This window comes from Camellia sinensis, chromosome 9, assembly GCF_055761805.1.
Source record: "Camellia sinensis isolate YWXY chromosome 9, ASM5576180v1, whole genome shotgun sequence".
In the NCBI taxonomy this organism is placed as follows: Eukaryota; Viridiplantae; Streptophyta; class Magnoliopsida; order Ericales; family Theaceae; genus Camellia; species Camellia sinensis.
Genome location: NC_138969.1, coordinates 85,795,933 through 85,812,759, shown reverse-complemented (window position 1 = coordinate 85,812,759; position 16,827 = coordinate 85,795,933). Strand labels below are relative to the sequence as shown.

General features: G+C 33.2%; 1 protein-coding gene and 1 long non-coding RNA gene across 2 annotated transcripts; one reads left to right on the top strand and one right to left on the bottom strand.

Annotated features, from left to right (window-relative positions):
* Positions 1–635: 635 nt before the first annotated feature.
* Positions 636–2,694, top strand: LOC114293833 (berberine bridge enzyme-like 8). Its single transcript, XM_028237952.2, has one exon. It carries the CDS (start codon positions 833–835, stop codon positions 2,435–2,437), a length of 1,605 nt encoding a protein of 534 aa, XP_028093753.2. The 5' UTR covers positions 636–832; the 3' UTR covers positions 2,438–2,694.
* A 10,611-nt stretch (positions 2,695–13,305) lies between these two features.
* Positions 13,306–14,952, bottom strand: LOC114323847 (uncharacterized). Its single transcript, XR_003651394.2, has 4 exons — positions 14,815–14,952; positions 14,468–14,583; positions 14,290–14,371; positions 13,306–14,201 (listed from the first exon to the last, which is right to left on the bottom strand). It is a non-coding gene; the product is annotated as an uncharacterized LOC114323847 (long non-coding RNA).
* Positions 14,953–16,827: the final 1,875 nt, after the last annotated feature.

Below are 16,827 nucleotides of genomic sequence, written 5' to 3'. Positions count from 1 at the left end.
TATTAACTTCACATTTAAATCAACTTCATTCCAATGTATTGAGATGGAAAGAAGAGTTGTTTGTTTTCATCTCCTGAAAATGATATTTTGGACCAGATTGTGACTTGGTTGGAGTACACACTAGCTAGAGTTTGATAAATCATTTAAGAAATGAAATTTAGAATGATGGGTAATACATCGTTTCAAAAGTTAAAACATAATTTATCCCGAAATAAAATGTATCATGTAGATTAAAAGTTAGTGGAAAATAGCGACATATATAATGATTGTGATTCATAACTATGCTTTTTTTGAATATTTTTCTAAATAATTTTTTAAGTTTGTAATATTATTGATAAAATTCACTTTCTTTACCAAAGAAAAAAAATAAAATAAATGTAACCCTCTATGGGTACTTTTCTATTAACATTAATTTTAAGGAAAAAAAAATTACTAAAAAATTATTGTTATTATTATTTTCAGAAAGGCAAACCAAAAACTAACATATGAGCTTAGAATATTCAAAATGACATATCTCGCATGTGGATGACATTGCAAGAGTTTAGTCGTCTTTAGATGTTTCTTTCTTTCTTTATTTTTTTTTTCAAATCATTGAATCGTATATATTAATGAGTAACATAAATATTATTGAAGAGACATTTCAACAATAACATTCCAAACGAAGCAAAAATCGATATTTGCATTTTTACTTCGAATTTTCAAAGGTCAAACTCAAATGGTATGTAGGAAACTTGTAATATCTTCTCATCCATAGTACAACATTTTCTTATAAATACCCAACCCATGGCATCAATTTAGATACAAGAAACAAGAAGGTCTCAAATTGAAAAAAATGAGAATTTCAAGAGTTTCCTTGTTTGCAGTCCTTTTGTTACTTGCAGTTTCATTGGCAAGTTCTGATTCAGTTCTTGAGCCCTTTCTTAAATGCCTTGACAAGCATTCAGAGCCCTCTTACCCAGTCTCTGCAGTTGTCTATACTCCCACTAATTCTTCCTATCCTTCTGTTTTACAAGCATACATTCGAAACCTTCGATTCAACGAATCATTCACTCCAAAACCGAAGCTTATTATCACTGCATTGCACAAGTCACACATCCAAGCAGCCATTATCTGTGCTAAAAGATATGGCCTACAGATGAAAATCCGAAGTGGAGGCCATGACTATGAGGGCGTCTCATACTGGTCCGACTCTCCATTTTTCATCCTTGACATGTTCAACTTTCGATCCATCAATGTCAGCATAAAAGACGAGACCGCTTGGGTTCAAGTCGGTGCAACTCTTGGGGAAGTCTATTACAGGATTGCTGAGAAAAGCAATACCCATGGCTTCCCTGCGGGAGTATGCCCCACAGTCGGTGTTGGAGGCCATTTTAGCGGAGGTGGTTATGGTAACATGATGAGAAAATATGGTTTATCGGTTGATAACATTGTCGATGCCCAGATAATTGATGTCAATGGTCGACTTCTCAACCGAGAAACTATGGGGGAAGATTTGTTCTGGGCCATTACAGGAGGTGGAGGCGTGAGCTTTGGAGTGGTTTTTGCGTACAAAATAAAGTTGGTTGCTGTCCCTGCCACAGTTACTGTTTTCAATGTTGCGAGAACGCATGCGCAAAACGCAACAGATATTGTTTATCGGTGGCAACATGTTGCTGATAAGTTGGATGAAGATATCTTCATCAGACTCATCGTGGATGTTGTAAATGTAACCAGCTCAAGCGGAGAAAAGACAAAGACAATACGAGCTTCGTTTTTTACTTTGTTTCTTGGAGACTCCAAGAGACTCCTCTCTCTCATGAAACATGGCTTTCCCGAGTTGGGTTTGAAAGAAGCAGACTGCATCGAAATGACTTGGGCTCAATCAGTCCTGTACTATACTGGCTTCCCCATTGGAACACCAGTCAATACTCTGCTAAGCAGGGTTCCTCAAGTACTGACCCATCTCAAGAGGAAATCAGATTATTTGAAGGAACCAATGCCGAAAGATGGTTTGGAATTCATATGGAAGAAGATGATCGAACTGGAAAAGCCCGTGTTGACGTTCAATCCCTACGGTGGAAAGATGGCGGAGATTCCAGCATCTGCAAAACCATTCCCACATCGAGCAGGAAACATATGTAAGATTCAGTACGCGACCAACTGGAATGAAGACGGAGCTGAAGCAGCAATCCATTACATAAATTTGACGAGAATGTTGCATGGTTACATGACTCCATATGTGTCCAAGTCCCCAAGGGAGGCATTTCTCAACTACAGAGATCTTGATTTGGGAATCAACCACAATGGCGCTAACAGTTATGCTGAAGGTGCTGTTTATGGGATCAAATATTTCAAGGGTAACTACAAAAGATTGGTGCAAACAAAGACTAAAGTGGATCCTCATAATTTCTTTAGAAATGAGCAAAGCATCCCAACTCTTCCATCTGCCAGGAAGTAAAGTGATGAAGTCTATGTAATATAGATCAAATCCCAACTCTTCCATCATTTGTATCCTTGATATTGCTTTTTAATTGTTCAGACAGAGAAAAATAACTTGGCGTTCTATTATGTAAGAACGGCCAAAAAAATAATTAAATAAATAAATGATATGAAATTGTACCATATTTCATTAGTGAAATTATTCAGTAGTGTCGAAATCTTATGTAATATTATTTACCTCGTGTTTCAAATCAATACATAGTCAAAAATTTTACAGGTGTGATATGTTATCTTACTTTTATTAAATAGTCAACAAACAAAAGATGATTTATTTAGTATATGTTACGATTTTATGTTAATTAAAAATATCATAAAAAGTATTGCTCAAGATTCTTTGAGACCTTAGACTAAATATCAAAATAAAACTTTATCTTCCTAGATTTTTAAACATTTGGGACTTTCAACAATAAATTTTTTAAAAACTTTTACGAAGATCTTAGGCACAGATTAACTAGTTTAATGGTTAGGTTATTTCTACATATAACTAATGTCACATAATATTTCGAAAATATGTTCAAATTTTCTTTGGATTTCTATATTTTCGAGTTAGCCATTCGACTTAAAAGAATAGTTTGGGCTTGACGGGCCCATTTTGGGAGCAACTTTGCTAATTCGAATTGTTTACTTTTTAAGATCTGTTGAATATAATAGTTATGCAAAAAATTAAGATGATCGGATATCGATAATCATACGTTTGAATCACATTATATTGCAAAAAATTAATAGTTATTATTGAAATTATATTTGTTGTCTATCTTTGTAAGATAAATGTGATTTAAAATATAACTACCGATATCCGATCATCGCGATTTTTGCCTTAAATATTCTATTGTACGAGTCTCAAAAAATGAATGATTCAAATTACTGAAATCAGCTCCAAAACAGACCCACTAAGCTCAACTGCCAACACTTGAAAGAATCCAAATTTATTTACTTGTTGGACGCTAAGAAAAAAAAGAAGTCTCCATATCTCAAGGATTTGAATTTAATGTAGCTTCTACTAGGTGAAGCCTGTAGACATTTGGCAAAAATTTACAATTATTATTATTATTTTTTGTTGATTCACTAAAGAACCCCGCAGAAGTACTCTAAGAGCATTTTTAACGATTAAAAATTATTTAGTGTGTTTGATTTGAGTTTTTTGAATTAAATTTTTTGAAAATTGAGTTTTTTAGTTTTCGTGTTTTTTTGTTTTTAGTGAATGTTTTTAAAATTTTAAATATTTTTTTTTACTTTTTTAGATGCACCTTACTTAGATGTATCTAAAAAGTAAAAAATTTGTGAAAAAATATTTTTAGAAATTAATAAATACATAAAAATATAAAAAATGTACTGAATTCTCATATTTTTTTTTGTATTTTTGGTATTTAGCGAATTTTTAAAATGTTTTTTTCAATTTTTTTTTTTTTACTTTTTAGATATATATATATATATATATATATATATATATATATGTTAGGTATGTCTAAAAATTAAAAAAATTGCTCAAAATATTAAAAAAATTCAGTAAAAGCAAAAAAATATGAAAAATACGAAAATATAATTTTCTGAAAAGTATTTTTAAAAAATGATAACGAATCATACTGATTGCTTCCAATAACCTTAAAATTTTGACAATCTACTCAACGTATAACAATGTCAAATTATAGCAGCTACAATAAAAAGCTGCATTTTTGGTTCAAATTGCTACATTACAGCCACAACAATTCTTTTTTTGGTCCAGAAGCTCTGGCTTTTGGAATATAATAAGGGATGTCATTTGACTTGAAGATTTGCGGCTCAGCCTGGCTCCGCCCTGTTAGACTTTTACCCAATCTAGATTCATATCTCAAGTGGGCTGGCCCAATCAAAATAAGATTTGGGTTAGATCTAGGCCTAGGAACCTCTGTCCGTCCTCAAGCAAATAGAAATGGGTTTTGTTTACACTAGTTCTCGAAAAACTATCTTACAATGGAACAAGTTTCTTATCAGTCTAGTTTGTGGATTGGAGAATATTGCTCAAGTTTGTAGGGCCTATTATGGGTCTTTCTTCAATGGTTTAAATTATTCATTTTTAGGTCATATTGTTTAGATCATTCATGAAAAAATTAAGTCAATAAAACAACTGTAACCACGTACTTCGGGATATTCAGTTGATCTTTTACATAAATGATTTACATGTGATCTGAGAAATTATTGATTCAGATCATTGATTTGGGACTTGCGGTTGGCCCATGAGCATGAACAACTCTGTCCAGTATACATGGAGAGAAACTGTTCCCCTTACACAAATACCATGCATTATTAGTGATTAAAAAAAAATGTGTATATATATATATATATATAAGATGAAGGAATACCCACAAAAAGACCAAATTTAGGCTATTCAGCTAGATCACAAACCCGCACTATGAGCCCACCCAAGTCAAGCCCATTGAGCAGGGCTTGGAATGAACATTTTGGCCATGGCCAGATTTGGTCGGAACCTGTGAGGAAAAGTCCATTGGGCTTAGCCCATGGGTGGACTTGGATTGCATTTTCGCTGGTTGGCCTAGATCGGTTCAATGTCTAGGCTTAGTATAGTAATTTTTTAAATTTGGATTGTAGCTTTAGTGGTTATGAGAGGAGTACATAGATATCGGTAGGATGAGGTCTTGCTTTTGAGTTAATGGAATAACATCGGAGGATTTTAGGAATCTAACTCTATTAATATATTAAAAAAATGCCTAAGACCCAGTGGGGTCACTTGGGGGTCATGCGTGTAGAGACACCATTGGCCCAAAAAAATATTTGTTTTTTTTTTTTTCAATGAACGGGAGTCCGCCGCATTACTGGGGTCGACCCCCACTGGGGGTATTTAGTAGCGCTGTAATATATTAGCACCCTAGTGTATGTCCCAAAAAAATCCATGCTTTTGTCAGAAGTTTTTAAAATTTTTTGGTTCTCTATAGATTTGAAATCTCATAAAAATTAAAATAAAAAATTGGATTAAAAAAAAAAAGTTTAGTAAAGTTGATTTTCTTGTCTTTTATGTTTTTCAATAAATTTTCTTTCTTTTTTATCTTTACTGAGTTTTTACTTAAATTCTAAAAATTTCTAGTCTAGAAGCAACCTAAAAAGTCTAAATAAATAAATAAACTCATTTAACGCACAAAAATAAAATAAAATAAATTAAATTAAATTAGACAAAGCTATAAAAAATAAAAAAAATAAAAAAATCTACTACTATATTGCCTGTTGTTATCACTTTTTGGAACAAGCATACAAATCAGATGATATCAATAGACGTGACTTAGGCTTGATTTGAGAAGTTGTAAAAAAAAAAAAGTCAGTTTTTTTTGCTATTTATTTTTTTTTAACTAAAAAAGTCATATTTTTTCTTCAAAATAATTCAGTTTTTTGCCAAAAAAAAAAAATATATATATATATTAAAAAAATTAAAAAATTAACTTTTTACTAACTTCTCAAAACATCACTTATTATCATAAAGCCAAACTATCTGTCATTTCAAATATCACGCATAAAGTGGAGCGAAATGGAGAACGGACGTTCTCACACCTCAATTAGCATTCGACATTCGGGTTTCAAAAGCCCCATTCATTTATGACGTAGGGGTGTTTTCAGAAGTTAGTAAAAAGTTAATTTTTTGATTTTTTTTTTTTTTATCCAAAAAGTTAACTTTTTAGGTAGTGGTTTGGATAAAAAAACCTAACGTTTTTAGCTAAAAAAATTAAAAAATCAAAAAAATTAACTTTTTTTTGGATGTTGCCAAAGCACTCCTCAGTACAATAGAAGTCCGAAGAAGATCATACATATCTTCTGCATCAAAAGGCCATGCCTTCAAATGACCTGAACAGGACAAAAGTCCAAGCCTGCAATGATTTGGTATTAGATTGTTTGCGGTTCGGTTACGGTTGAAAGTTGTTTAATTCGCCATCTGTCTTTTGAATTGGTGAATTAAAAAAAATTAATTCTTATCTATCCGCCGGATTAACTGATGCGGATTGAGTGGATTGATGGATCGATGCGAATTAGTTAGGCGGTTTAAATTTTTACAAATTTTGAACATAATATAACAATATGTCAACATTTTTTTATTTATTTTTATTTATAACAATCCAACTAAACATAACTAAAAAATTATTAAGTAAATTATCAAATATCAATAATAAATACGTATACAAAAATCATGCATTATCAAAATTATTTCATTACTTTTTTTTTTTTTGCTCAAAAACTATTTAATTTGATTGTTTAAAAAAATAACAAAATTAAGGCTTATATGTTCCACACAAAAATACCAAATATCAATACTTGGCATTTGATAAAAAGATTTCTAAATTGAAAACATAATAGAGTATCTAAACTCTTTTTCAATTGAAAATACAAATAGAATATCTAAACAAATTAAAAATACAAAGTCTTACAAATTACTAGGGGTGTTTGCGGTTTGACGGTTAGGTTGTGGCCAAATGAATCCCAAATCTATCATCCGTCCAAAACTGGGCAGATTAGAAAAATCAATTCTCAACTGTCCGCTCATCATCACGCATCCATTCAAAATGCAATAGATTGGTTCGGTTCAGTCTATTTAGGCAGATCAAAATATCCGCTACTCACCCCTACTTGGTACAACCAGAATTAAAAGCCCAACTTTTTCAGTGACTTGGCACACTCAAAATCCTAGCCCGAAAAGGCCCATTTCAATCATTTAAAGCCCATTCAGCAACAACCCACGAAAGTATGGGACCAAACAGCCAAATAATTCCCAAAGGTCATTGAGGGAGTCCAACAGCTGCCCAAGGAGGAAAAATGCTTTCAAAATGCCCATTCTGGTCCCATTCAATAGGAAAAACAAGCCCAAACAAAGGCATAACATCTATATGGAAACCCAATTGCTTCATGGACTTCGACCAACAAACAGCAACCAAGGCATACAAAAAGCACACAAACAACATAACCAATGCTTATGTTGTTCAAAAATATATATCAGTCGTGCTATATAGCTCGACAAAACTAGTGCTCGAATGACCCGAATTTTTTTTTTCTTTTTCCTTTCCCTTTCTTTTTCTTGCCTTTTACACAGTTTTCTCTCTCTCTCTCTCTCTCTCTCTCTCTCAAAAACAGAATTCCACAATCCCAAATCAAGATCCAAAACCAATCCCAAAATCGAAAACAAAATCAGAAGATAAAGAAGATGAAGAAGATTGAGAGAGAAGAAAGAGAGAAGAGGAATCGAGAGAGAGAGAGAGAGAGAGAGAGAGAGCATCAACATCAACAACAACAACAACAACAACCAACAATCATAATATCATCATCATCATCAACAACAACATATTTGTTCTTGCTCTGTTTTTTTTTTTTTTTTTTTTTTCTTCCATAACTTAGAACAGAGAAAAAAAGAGATACAGAGAGAGAGAGAGAGAGAGGGAGGTACACATTCCTGTGTATACACACAGACGATGGCGGCACTAGTGATGGCAGCGCTGGTGATGGGTGCTCTCTCTTCCTCTCTCTTCTCTCTCTTTCTCTTTCTCTTTCTCTTCTTCTCTCTTATATCGTTTCCTCCCTTTGTTCAGCAATATAAGAGGGAAAGAAAGAGGAAAAAAAAAAAAAACCCTGCCCAAAACAACGTCGTTTTGGGCAGTCGAGCCATACGGGCCAAAGGGATTTTGAGCTATGAAGGATTATTCAATAAATATATAAGAATTGCTTTTCTCCATAAGGTTTGTTTTTCTTTTTTCCTCTTCAGTTTGTGTTTTTATTTTCTATTCTACCGTTAAGTTTGGTTGATAGAATTAATTGGGTAGAGGTGTTTTTATTTTCTATTCTACCGTTAAGTTTGATTGATAGAATTAATTAGGTAGAGGGCTTTTGAAATTATGCAAAGAATTTAGGTTAATTTTGGTAAATCTACAATCTGGCTCAATAGAATGGCCTAACATGTATAGACAGGCCCATTCGATGCATTGACTTAAAAATTTTAGGAAAATTACTTGGAAGTCCTATTTAAAATATAATAAGTCTATTTAATCTCATAACCTTTTGAATACTCTCAAAAGTTTACTACGTTTTTTTATTCTTCTTCATTTTTCTCTGTGTTCATTTTTCTCTACATCTTTCTCTTCCTAATTTTTGGTGACTGGCGACCATGCCTTACTACTTCTCTTTATCTTTCTAATATATAATCACCGGTGACCGACGACCATCATTGCTTGGGTTCACTGGCAACCACCGATTATCAACTTTTTACTTCACTCTCACCGATAGTGAAAAGGACGAGTTTCCGACAAAGAAGATTGGTAGATCTACTCAGATCTACATTAGATTTGAATAAATTTACGTGAGATTTGATTAGATCTAAACCAAAAATATTTGCCGGAGTACAATATTCTCTTTATATTTGTTTCTCTCATTCAATTTCTCACATACTTCTATTTTCCTATTTGAATGGAGAAATTTTTTTAATTTGAACAAGTTGTTTTTAAGTTTTAGCTACAAGCGGTGAAAACTATAAAATTTTACAATTTCAGTTTTTTTGGTACTAAAATGAATCATACTTTAAAACTATAAAATTTACAGATTTATAACATTCTTTCGAATTGTAAAATTTTATAATTTCATAATATGTTTTGCAGTTTGATTAATAAGGATAAATGCTTAATAGAATCGTACTTTGAAATTGTAACATTTTACAGCTTCAAAGCACACTTTTCAGTTTGATCAATATTGAAAATTATTTGCTTAAGCCCTACAAAAATTGAAAAATAATATATATATATTTTCTCATTATTGTTTCCTCTTGTTATGTTTTTTTTTTCCTTTCTGTTTATCAATATTTAATACATTTTTCTATGTTTTTTCACTATAGTTTCTCCATTTTTTTGGGCAATATTTTGGATATTCCTGAGTCTTCGATGATTTTCTTGACATTTAATGAACATTCTGGATATTCCGGTGACTTTCAGTGACATTCAGAATACTGCAGTGAACTTCCAGTGATACTCTGGCGACTTCCCGATGACAGTGAATATTCCAACAAGTCTTTAGTGACCGTTTGACGGAAGTCCGACAATAGTGGGATGTAACAACGTTTTTAAAGTTATATATATATATATATATATATAAAAGATTTTTTGGTAGCAATTAAAAATATGTAAAACTAATTGGTATAAGTATTTTATTTTAGAATTAGATAAATTTTAAATTTTGTATATGAAACTTACTGGTAGGTGCACCAAAATTTTACTCACGGCATAGCCTAATAGTCCAAAAATATTTTTGGGTCTGACTTAGTAATGAGAGACCATGTGATTGAAAAGATAAAAAAATAAAAATAACTACCTATAATTTGGAGTTGGGATTTTTTAGAGCCATCTTTTTATAAGTGATTTTAGAATAATTGTTAATATGATTGTTATGCTCTCAATTTTTTATTATTATATTTTTAATTTTTGTAAAATTGAATATTAATCATTTAAAAACAAACTGCAAAATCACTTTAGAGAATTTAGACTCATAACTGAAGTCGTAATAAAGGTACATAGTTATTACCCTTCCAAAAACAAAATCAATCCAGATTTGACCTTTTATAATAAAACAATTCATACATTTTATTTTATCAATTAAAATCCTATATTATTAAGTATATAACAAATTAAAAGTTAACACATATTCTAAGCATTACTTGCCAAAAGTTTTTTTTATTTCTTATTTTGTTCTTGGCTTGTTTTGAAAGTTTTCATTTTTTCCTATTTGGTTTATTTCTTTCTGGTTTTCTTTGGGTGGAGTTTGGAGGATTATGTTGAAAAAATCAGCTTTCATATTTGTATCTTTTTTTATAATTCTATTTGCACACCATACAAACTCTCACTACATACAGGAAATCACACAAAAGCTATATATATATATATATATATTCTAGTTTAAGAAGGCCTGTGTAAGACATGTGCTATTATCATAGTATATTTAAGTTTTGTATTTTGATAATTTTAAAAAAATTAAAATATTGTTTTATGAAATTAAATAGAATAAATCATTAGATATATAACAGAATCATCACTACAAAAAAAATTGTTTTTTGCGACGGCAAAACGCCGTCGCAAATAATCCAAACGCCGTCTCAAAAGCTATTTGCGACGGTAAATTTTTTTTTTGCGACGGCAAGTGGGGGTCGCAACAGTGGGGGTTGCAAAAGATCTTTAGCGACGGCACTTGCCGTCGCCATTGTTTTTGCGACGGGAATAGTTATTTTTTGCGACGGCAAATATCTGTCGCCGATCGTGGATGAAGATCTGGGCTTTTTGCGACGGCACAAGCTTTCCGTCGCTAATGAGATTTTGCCGACGGCAAAATTCCGTCGCAAAAAATGCCGCCGCAAAAAATGTGGCGTTTATGACTATTGGTGACGGCAATTTCACCGTCGCTAAAGCCTTGTTTCTCAAATAAATTCAACACCTTTAGCGACGGTATGGCTGCCGTTGCAAAAAAGCCTGGCAAAGCTTTTTTTTTTTTTTTTTTTTTTTTTTTTTTTTTGCGACGGGGTGTTCTGCCGTCTCAAAAAAAATTACAAAAAAAAAATCCCTGTTTTACAATTATTTAAAATATAAAAATAACCTGTAATGTTCGCAAATGATATAATAATATAAATACATAAATAAAATAACTAATGTTGGCAAATGAAAAATAGCTTAAAAAAAATCAAAAAATGACATAATAATATAAATCCATACATAAACAAAAGTTGGCAAATGATAAAAATTCCTAATGTTGGTCACATAATACATACATAATGTTGGTCACAAATTTAAATAACATAAATCAAAATCAAAACCAAAAGTTTTCGTCTTGATTCATTCATGAGTTACAAAAACAGAAGTTGGTCATAATCTTTACGCGCCCACATTCCACGCGAAGCAAACTGCTACTCAGGAAATATCTGAAAAAAACAAAATAAAAATAATTAATAACAATATAATGGTAGTAATATTTTAATTGTAGAAAAATATAAAAAATTAACTACCATATAATTAGAAAGATAGTTTAGTGAAATCTGGCTCAAACTCCCAAACCGGGAACCCGATTCGAGCCCCGTCTTCTCCCACTAGTCTCTCGTGCCTAGGCGGTCGTGTGTGCCAAGTTTCGTGCTAAACCGACGCCGTTTGGTGATTTTGGGGCGTTAACTCCTCGAATTCAAGTTTCTTAAGGAACTAGTTTGCCTAAAGTGAAATCCGGCTCTAACTCCCAAACCAGGAACCCGATTCGAGCCCCGTCTTCTCCCACAAGTCTCTCGTGCCTAGGCGGTCGTGTGTGCCAAGTTTCGTGCTAAACCGACGCCGTTTGGTGATTTTGGGGCGTTAACTCCTCGAATTCAAGTTTCTTAAGGAACTAGTTTGCCTAAAGTGAAATCCGGCTCTAACTCCAAAACCGGGAACCCGATTCGAGCCCCGTCTTCTCCCACAAGTCTTTCGCGCCTAGGCGGTCGTGTGTGCCAAGTTTCGTGCTAAACCGACGCCGTTTGGTGATTTTGGGGCGTTAACTCCTCGAATTCAAGTTTCTTAAGGAACTAGTTTGCCTAAAGTAAAATCCGGCTCTAACTCCCAAACCGGGAACCTGATTCGAGCCCCGTCTTCTCCCACAAGTCTCTCGTGCCTAGGCGGTTGTGTGTGCCAAGTTTCGTGCTAAACCGACGCCGTTTGGTGATTTTGGGGCGTTAACTCCTTGAATTCAAGTTTCTTAAGGAACTAGTTTGACTAAAGTGAAATCCGGCTCTAACTCCCAAACCGGGAACCCGATTCGAGCCCCGTCTTCTCCCACAAGTCTCTCGTGCCTAGGTGGTCGTGTGTGCCAAGCTTCGTGCTAAACCGACGCCGTTTGGTGATTTTGGGGCGTTAACTCCTCGAATTCAAGTTTCTTAAGGAACTAGTTTGCCTAAAGTGAAATCCGGCTCTAACTCCCAAACCGGGAACCCAATTCGAGCCCCGTCTTTTCCCATAAGTCTCTCGTGCCTAGGCGGTCGTGTGTGCCAAGTTTCGTGCTAAACCGACGCCGTTTGGTCATTTTGGGGCGTTAACTCCTTGAATTCAAGTTTCTTAAGGAACTAGTTTGCCTAAAGTGAAATCCGGCTCTAACTCCGAAACCGGGAACCCGATTCGAGCCCCGTGTTTTCCCACAAGTCTCTCGTGCCTAGGCGGTCGTGTGTGCCAAGTTTCGTGCTAAACTGACCCCGTTTGGTGATTTTGGGGCGTTAACTCCTCGAATTCAAGTTTCTTAAGGAACTAGTTTGCCTAAAGTGAAATCCGGCTCTAACTCCCAAACCGGGAACCCGATTCGAGCCCCGTCTTCTCCCACAAGTCTCTCGTGCCTAGGCGGTCGTGTGTGCCAAGTTTCGTGCTAAACCGACGCCGTTTGGTGATTTTGGGGCGTTAACTCCTCGAATTCAAGTTTCTTAAGGAACTAGTTTGCCTAAAGTGAAATTCGGCTCTAACTCCCAAACCGGGAACCCGATTCGAGCCCCGTCTTCTCCCACAAGTATCTCGTGCCTAGGCGGTCGTGTGTGCCAAGTTTCATGCTAAACCGACGCCGTTTGGTGATTTTGGGGCATTAACTCCTCGAATTCAAGTTTCTTAAGGAACTAGTTTGCCTAAAGTGAAATCCGGCTCTAAAAAATTTTTTCAAAATCAGATGCTCCCGTACACCCTCTCGTACAAAATAATATCGATTCTCACACTTCATACATGGACAACTGATCATCGGACCTTCGACCCTATTGGTGTAGGCAAACACAAGGAATTCATCAATCCCATTAATGTATTCGCTCGACATCCTATTTGAAAAATCGATCCAACTCTTATCCATCATCTGTACACATCCACAAAAATATCTCATCAAAGTAACTCTAAATATAATACCTACGTATTCATGTACCATGATACCTATCCATCCAATTTCTCTCAAATAGGTAGGTAGTCTTATCCTAGTTAGTTATTTACCGATTTAATAGGAGAACATAAAAAATGAAATACTTATACAACAACACGTGAGATCAATTAATTGAAGAAAAAAATGATATAATTTCATACTTTCTGAGTCATAACTTAAAAAATAAATAAATCATAACCAAACACCACATGAGGCACAACCAAAGATCTTATAAGTCTTAACTAAAACAATATCATAATTAACGAAGATAATTCATCATAACTAAAGAAAAAAAAAATGACATAACTAATGATGCATATGATAAATGGATGTGTATGGTAGAATTCTCAAAAATTATTTAATAAAAATGGATCATTATTCTGTATATTATAATTTTGAACATCACATACATAATCTTATGTAACAAAGTAGAATAAGAAAGCCCAGTCCAAGTTTCTTTTCTATCTATATATATGGAGGCCCAATTACTTTCCATACTACAAATTTCAGAATTTATGATTCCAAAATTTCTCTAAGGATAGGTTTAGTAAACTAATAGCACAAAGCTTTGTTAAACAAATTTATGAAGGCAAGAGTTTGTTTTTCCAGGCTTGCCACATAAGATCTCACACAATCTGAACTTTCATGATGAGTACTTTCTATTGTCTGCAAAAAATAATTGTAAGAAGTTGGTAATAACTGACTACATTGTTTTATCCACTTGTGCTAACATACATTACAAGTTACTAAGCTTACCAGCCTTATTATCTGGTGTGACCGTGAGCTAGTGTCATTTAGTGCGATTTCACCCACTTGTCTTTGGGCTGCATTTAAAAAAAATTAATTAAAAGGTTAAGAAAATGCCACTCAAGACATGTGCACACAAAAAAACCAGAAGCTTTAAATGTTTACCCTCGTAGATACTGATCAAATGTCTTAAATGTTGATCATCATTTGTTGTTTCTTCTACCAGCTTCCGAACCACAGTTCCTTTCTGCATCCAAGGAATTACAGGAAACAAATATTAGCACGGAGAAAAGACAGAAACATATGGTTCCTGTAACTATGAATCAGTATGTATAGGTTTCACCTCTGGAGCATCTAAAGCCTTGAGGTTGTGTCCAGATTCTAAATTCAAGAGGTCCCTGACATTCTCATTATAGATTTCCAGCCCAGAATTCTTTTACAAAAGTCTCTCTCTGGAGTCTGTTATGAAGCCAAACAAACATATAATCAGATTGAATGCGATAAATTAAAATATATATGTATATATATATATGTTAATATTGAGTTCCCTACATTGGTCAAGCATAAATTTCCACAAACAAATGGAAAGTTTTCACCATGATTTAGGGATGAGGTTTAAGTGAGTATTTATCTATGCCCGAACCTGATAAAAAAACTGAATTACATAAAATTAAGTATGATGAAGCTTACATTCACTATGTGCCTATAAATATCATTAACAGCTTTCTCAGTGATTCCTCTCATTGTGTAGGTTTTCCCACTGCTAGTTTGCCCATATGCAAACATTGTTGTTGTAATAAGAGGAAAAAAAAAAAAAATTGTTTAACATGTATAGATGTAATTTCCGAAGTAGTAGCAAAGATCAAAATAAAAAAAAGGAAAAAAAAGAAAGAATGATAGATGTAAAGGAAAGCATAACCATTGATGCCATTAAAGCAGACAAAGCAACATTCTTCACTCCTTCCTCATACACTGCTTCTTTTAAACAAGTAGGATCAAAGACCCTATCTAAATGAAGAAGCTTTGTCAACATATATATATATTGATACAGATTTATATATATATATACAGATTTAATAATGTATATATTATCAATATATATATACATATATACGATACAGATCTGTATATATATATACACAGAGAGAGAGAGAGAGAGAGCATACCTGTCGTCCTCGCCGCAGCAGCACCGAACCACCGCACCACCGTTCGCCGTTCGCCGTTCGCCGTTCGGCTTCGTAGGGATTTGGGGCAAAGAAATTGGTTTCAAAGTTTTAGGGATTTGGATTATGTTTTTGATCGAGCGGCAAGATGAATAGGGAATGGGGCAAAAAAATTTTCACTTTTTACGACGGTAGGTTTTACACCGTCGCAAATGGCAAGTATTTTATTCATAAAACGGCGCCGTTTAAATTAGACTTTTTTACGACGGACAATTGCCGTCGCAATAAGTAAACTATTTGCGACAACAAACATACGCCATCTCAAAACATTTCTTTTTTGCGACGGTAAAAACATCCGTCGCTAATACTGATGCATTTATTCCCTATCCGCGCATTTTTTATTACCGACGGGGATAACGCCGTCGCTAAAGCCTTCATTTGCGACGGTTTATGCTGCCGTCGCAAAAAACCATTTTTTGCGACGGGAAAACCACCGTCGCTAATGCTTCCGTGTTTTTTACCCCATTTTCTTGTAGTGCATGTACTATGATATGTATCATTTTTTGATTTGTTATACACCCAATGATGTAGATTCTAATTCTATTACCATATCATTTTCGGTGAATTTATGAGTCTTTAAAATTTCTTCCGAATTTATAAAAAAAAAAAATATATGGTGCGTAGCTTTTCTCAACAGATAAATGTAAAACAAATACTAAGATAATTCTCACATTTAAAAAAAAAAACTATTAAAATAATTCACTGAACTAATAAAGAAGTAAAAGAAATACATATATACAAATAACTAATTTTATTAATACATAAATCATACTCACAGAACAAATAACCAATTTTATTAATAAGTAAATCATTAAGTGAATTAATAATTTTTAATGATATGAAAAATATTTTTCAGTTAACCATTTTGTTAATAAATAAATCATTAAATCAATTAACAGTTTTTAATGATATAATAAATATTTTTTAATAAACAATTTTGATAGTTTATTATTGCATAGGAGAAATTCTTTTTTTTTTTTTTTTCTGAGTATTGTGTTAAATGAAAATTTATAACAAACGATAGTTATAATTTCTAGTATTATAGGACCGATTCATATTTTAAACAAACTTTATGGGTGTATTTGTAATTTGTTAAAAAATAAAAAATTTATGTTTCATAATTGATGAAGAATGTTTGCGTAATTACGAAAAAACCTGTTTGATGATTGACCAAGAAAGTTCGCATAATTACGAAAAATCTGTTGCATAATTAACTAAGAATGTTTGCGTAATTATGAAAAAATGTTCAATAATAATAAAAAAAAAGACGAAACTCCAACAGTTAAACAGTTTATATATATATATATATATATATATTTATAGCCTGACAATTCTAACATTTTTCAACAGTTTTTCTAAGGTCCACGTCCACCGACTCAATATGATTAAAAAAAAAAAAGAAAAAAAGAGAGACATCTTGAATATATATGTCTTCAATGAGATGATACTTTGTTGATTTTGAGGTTCTTATCATAATATG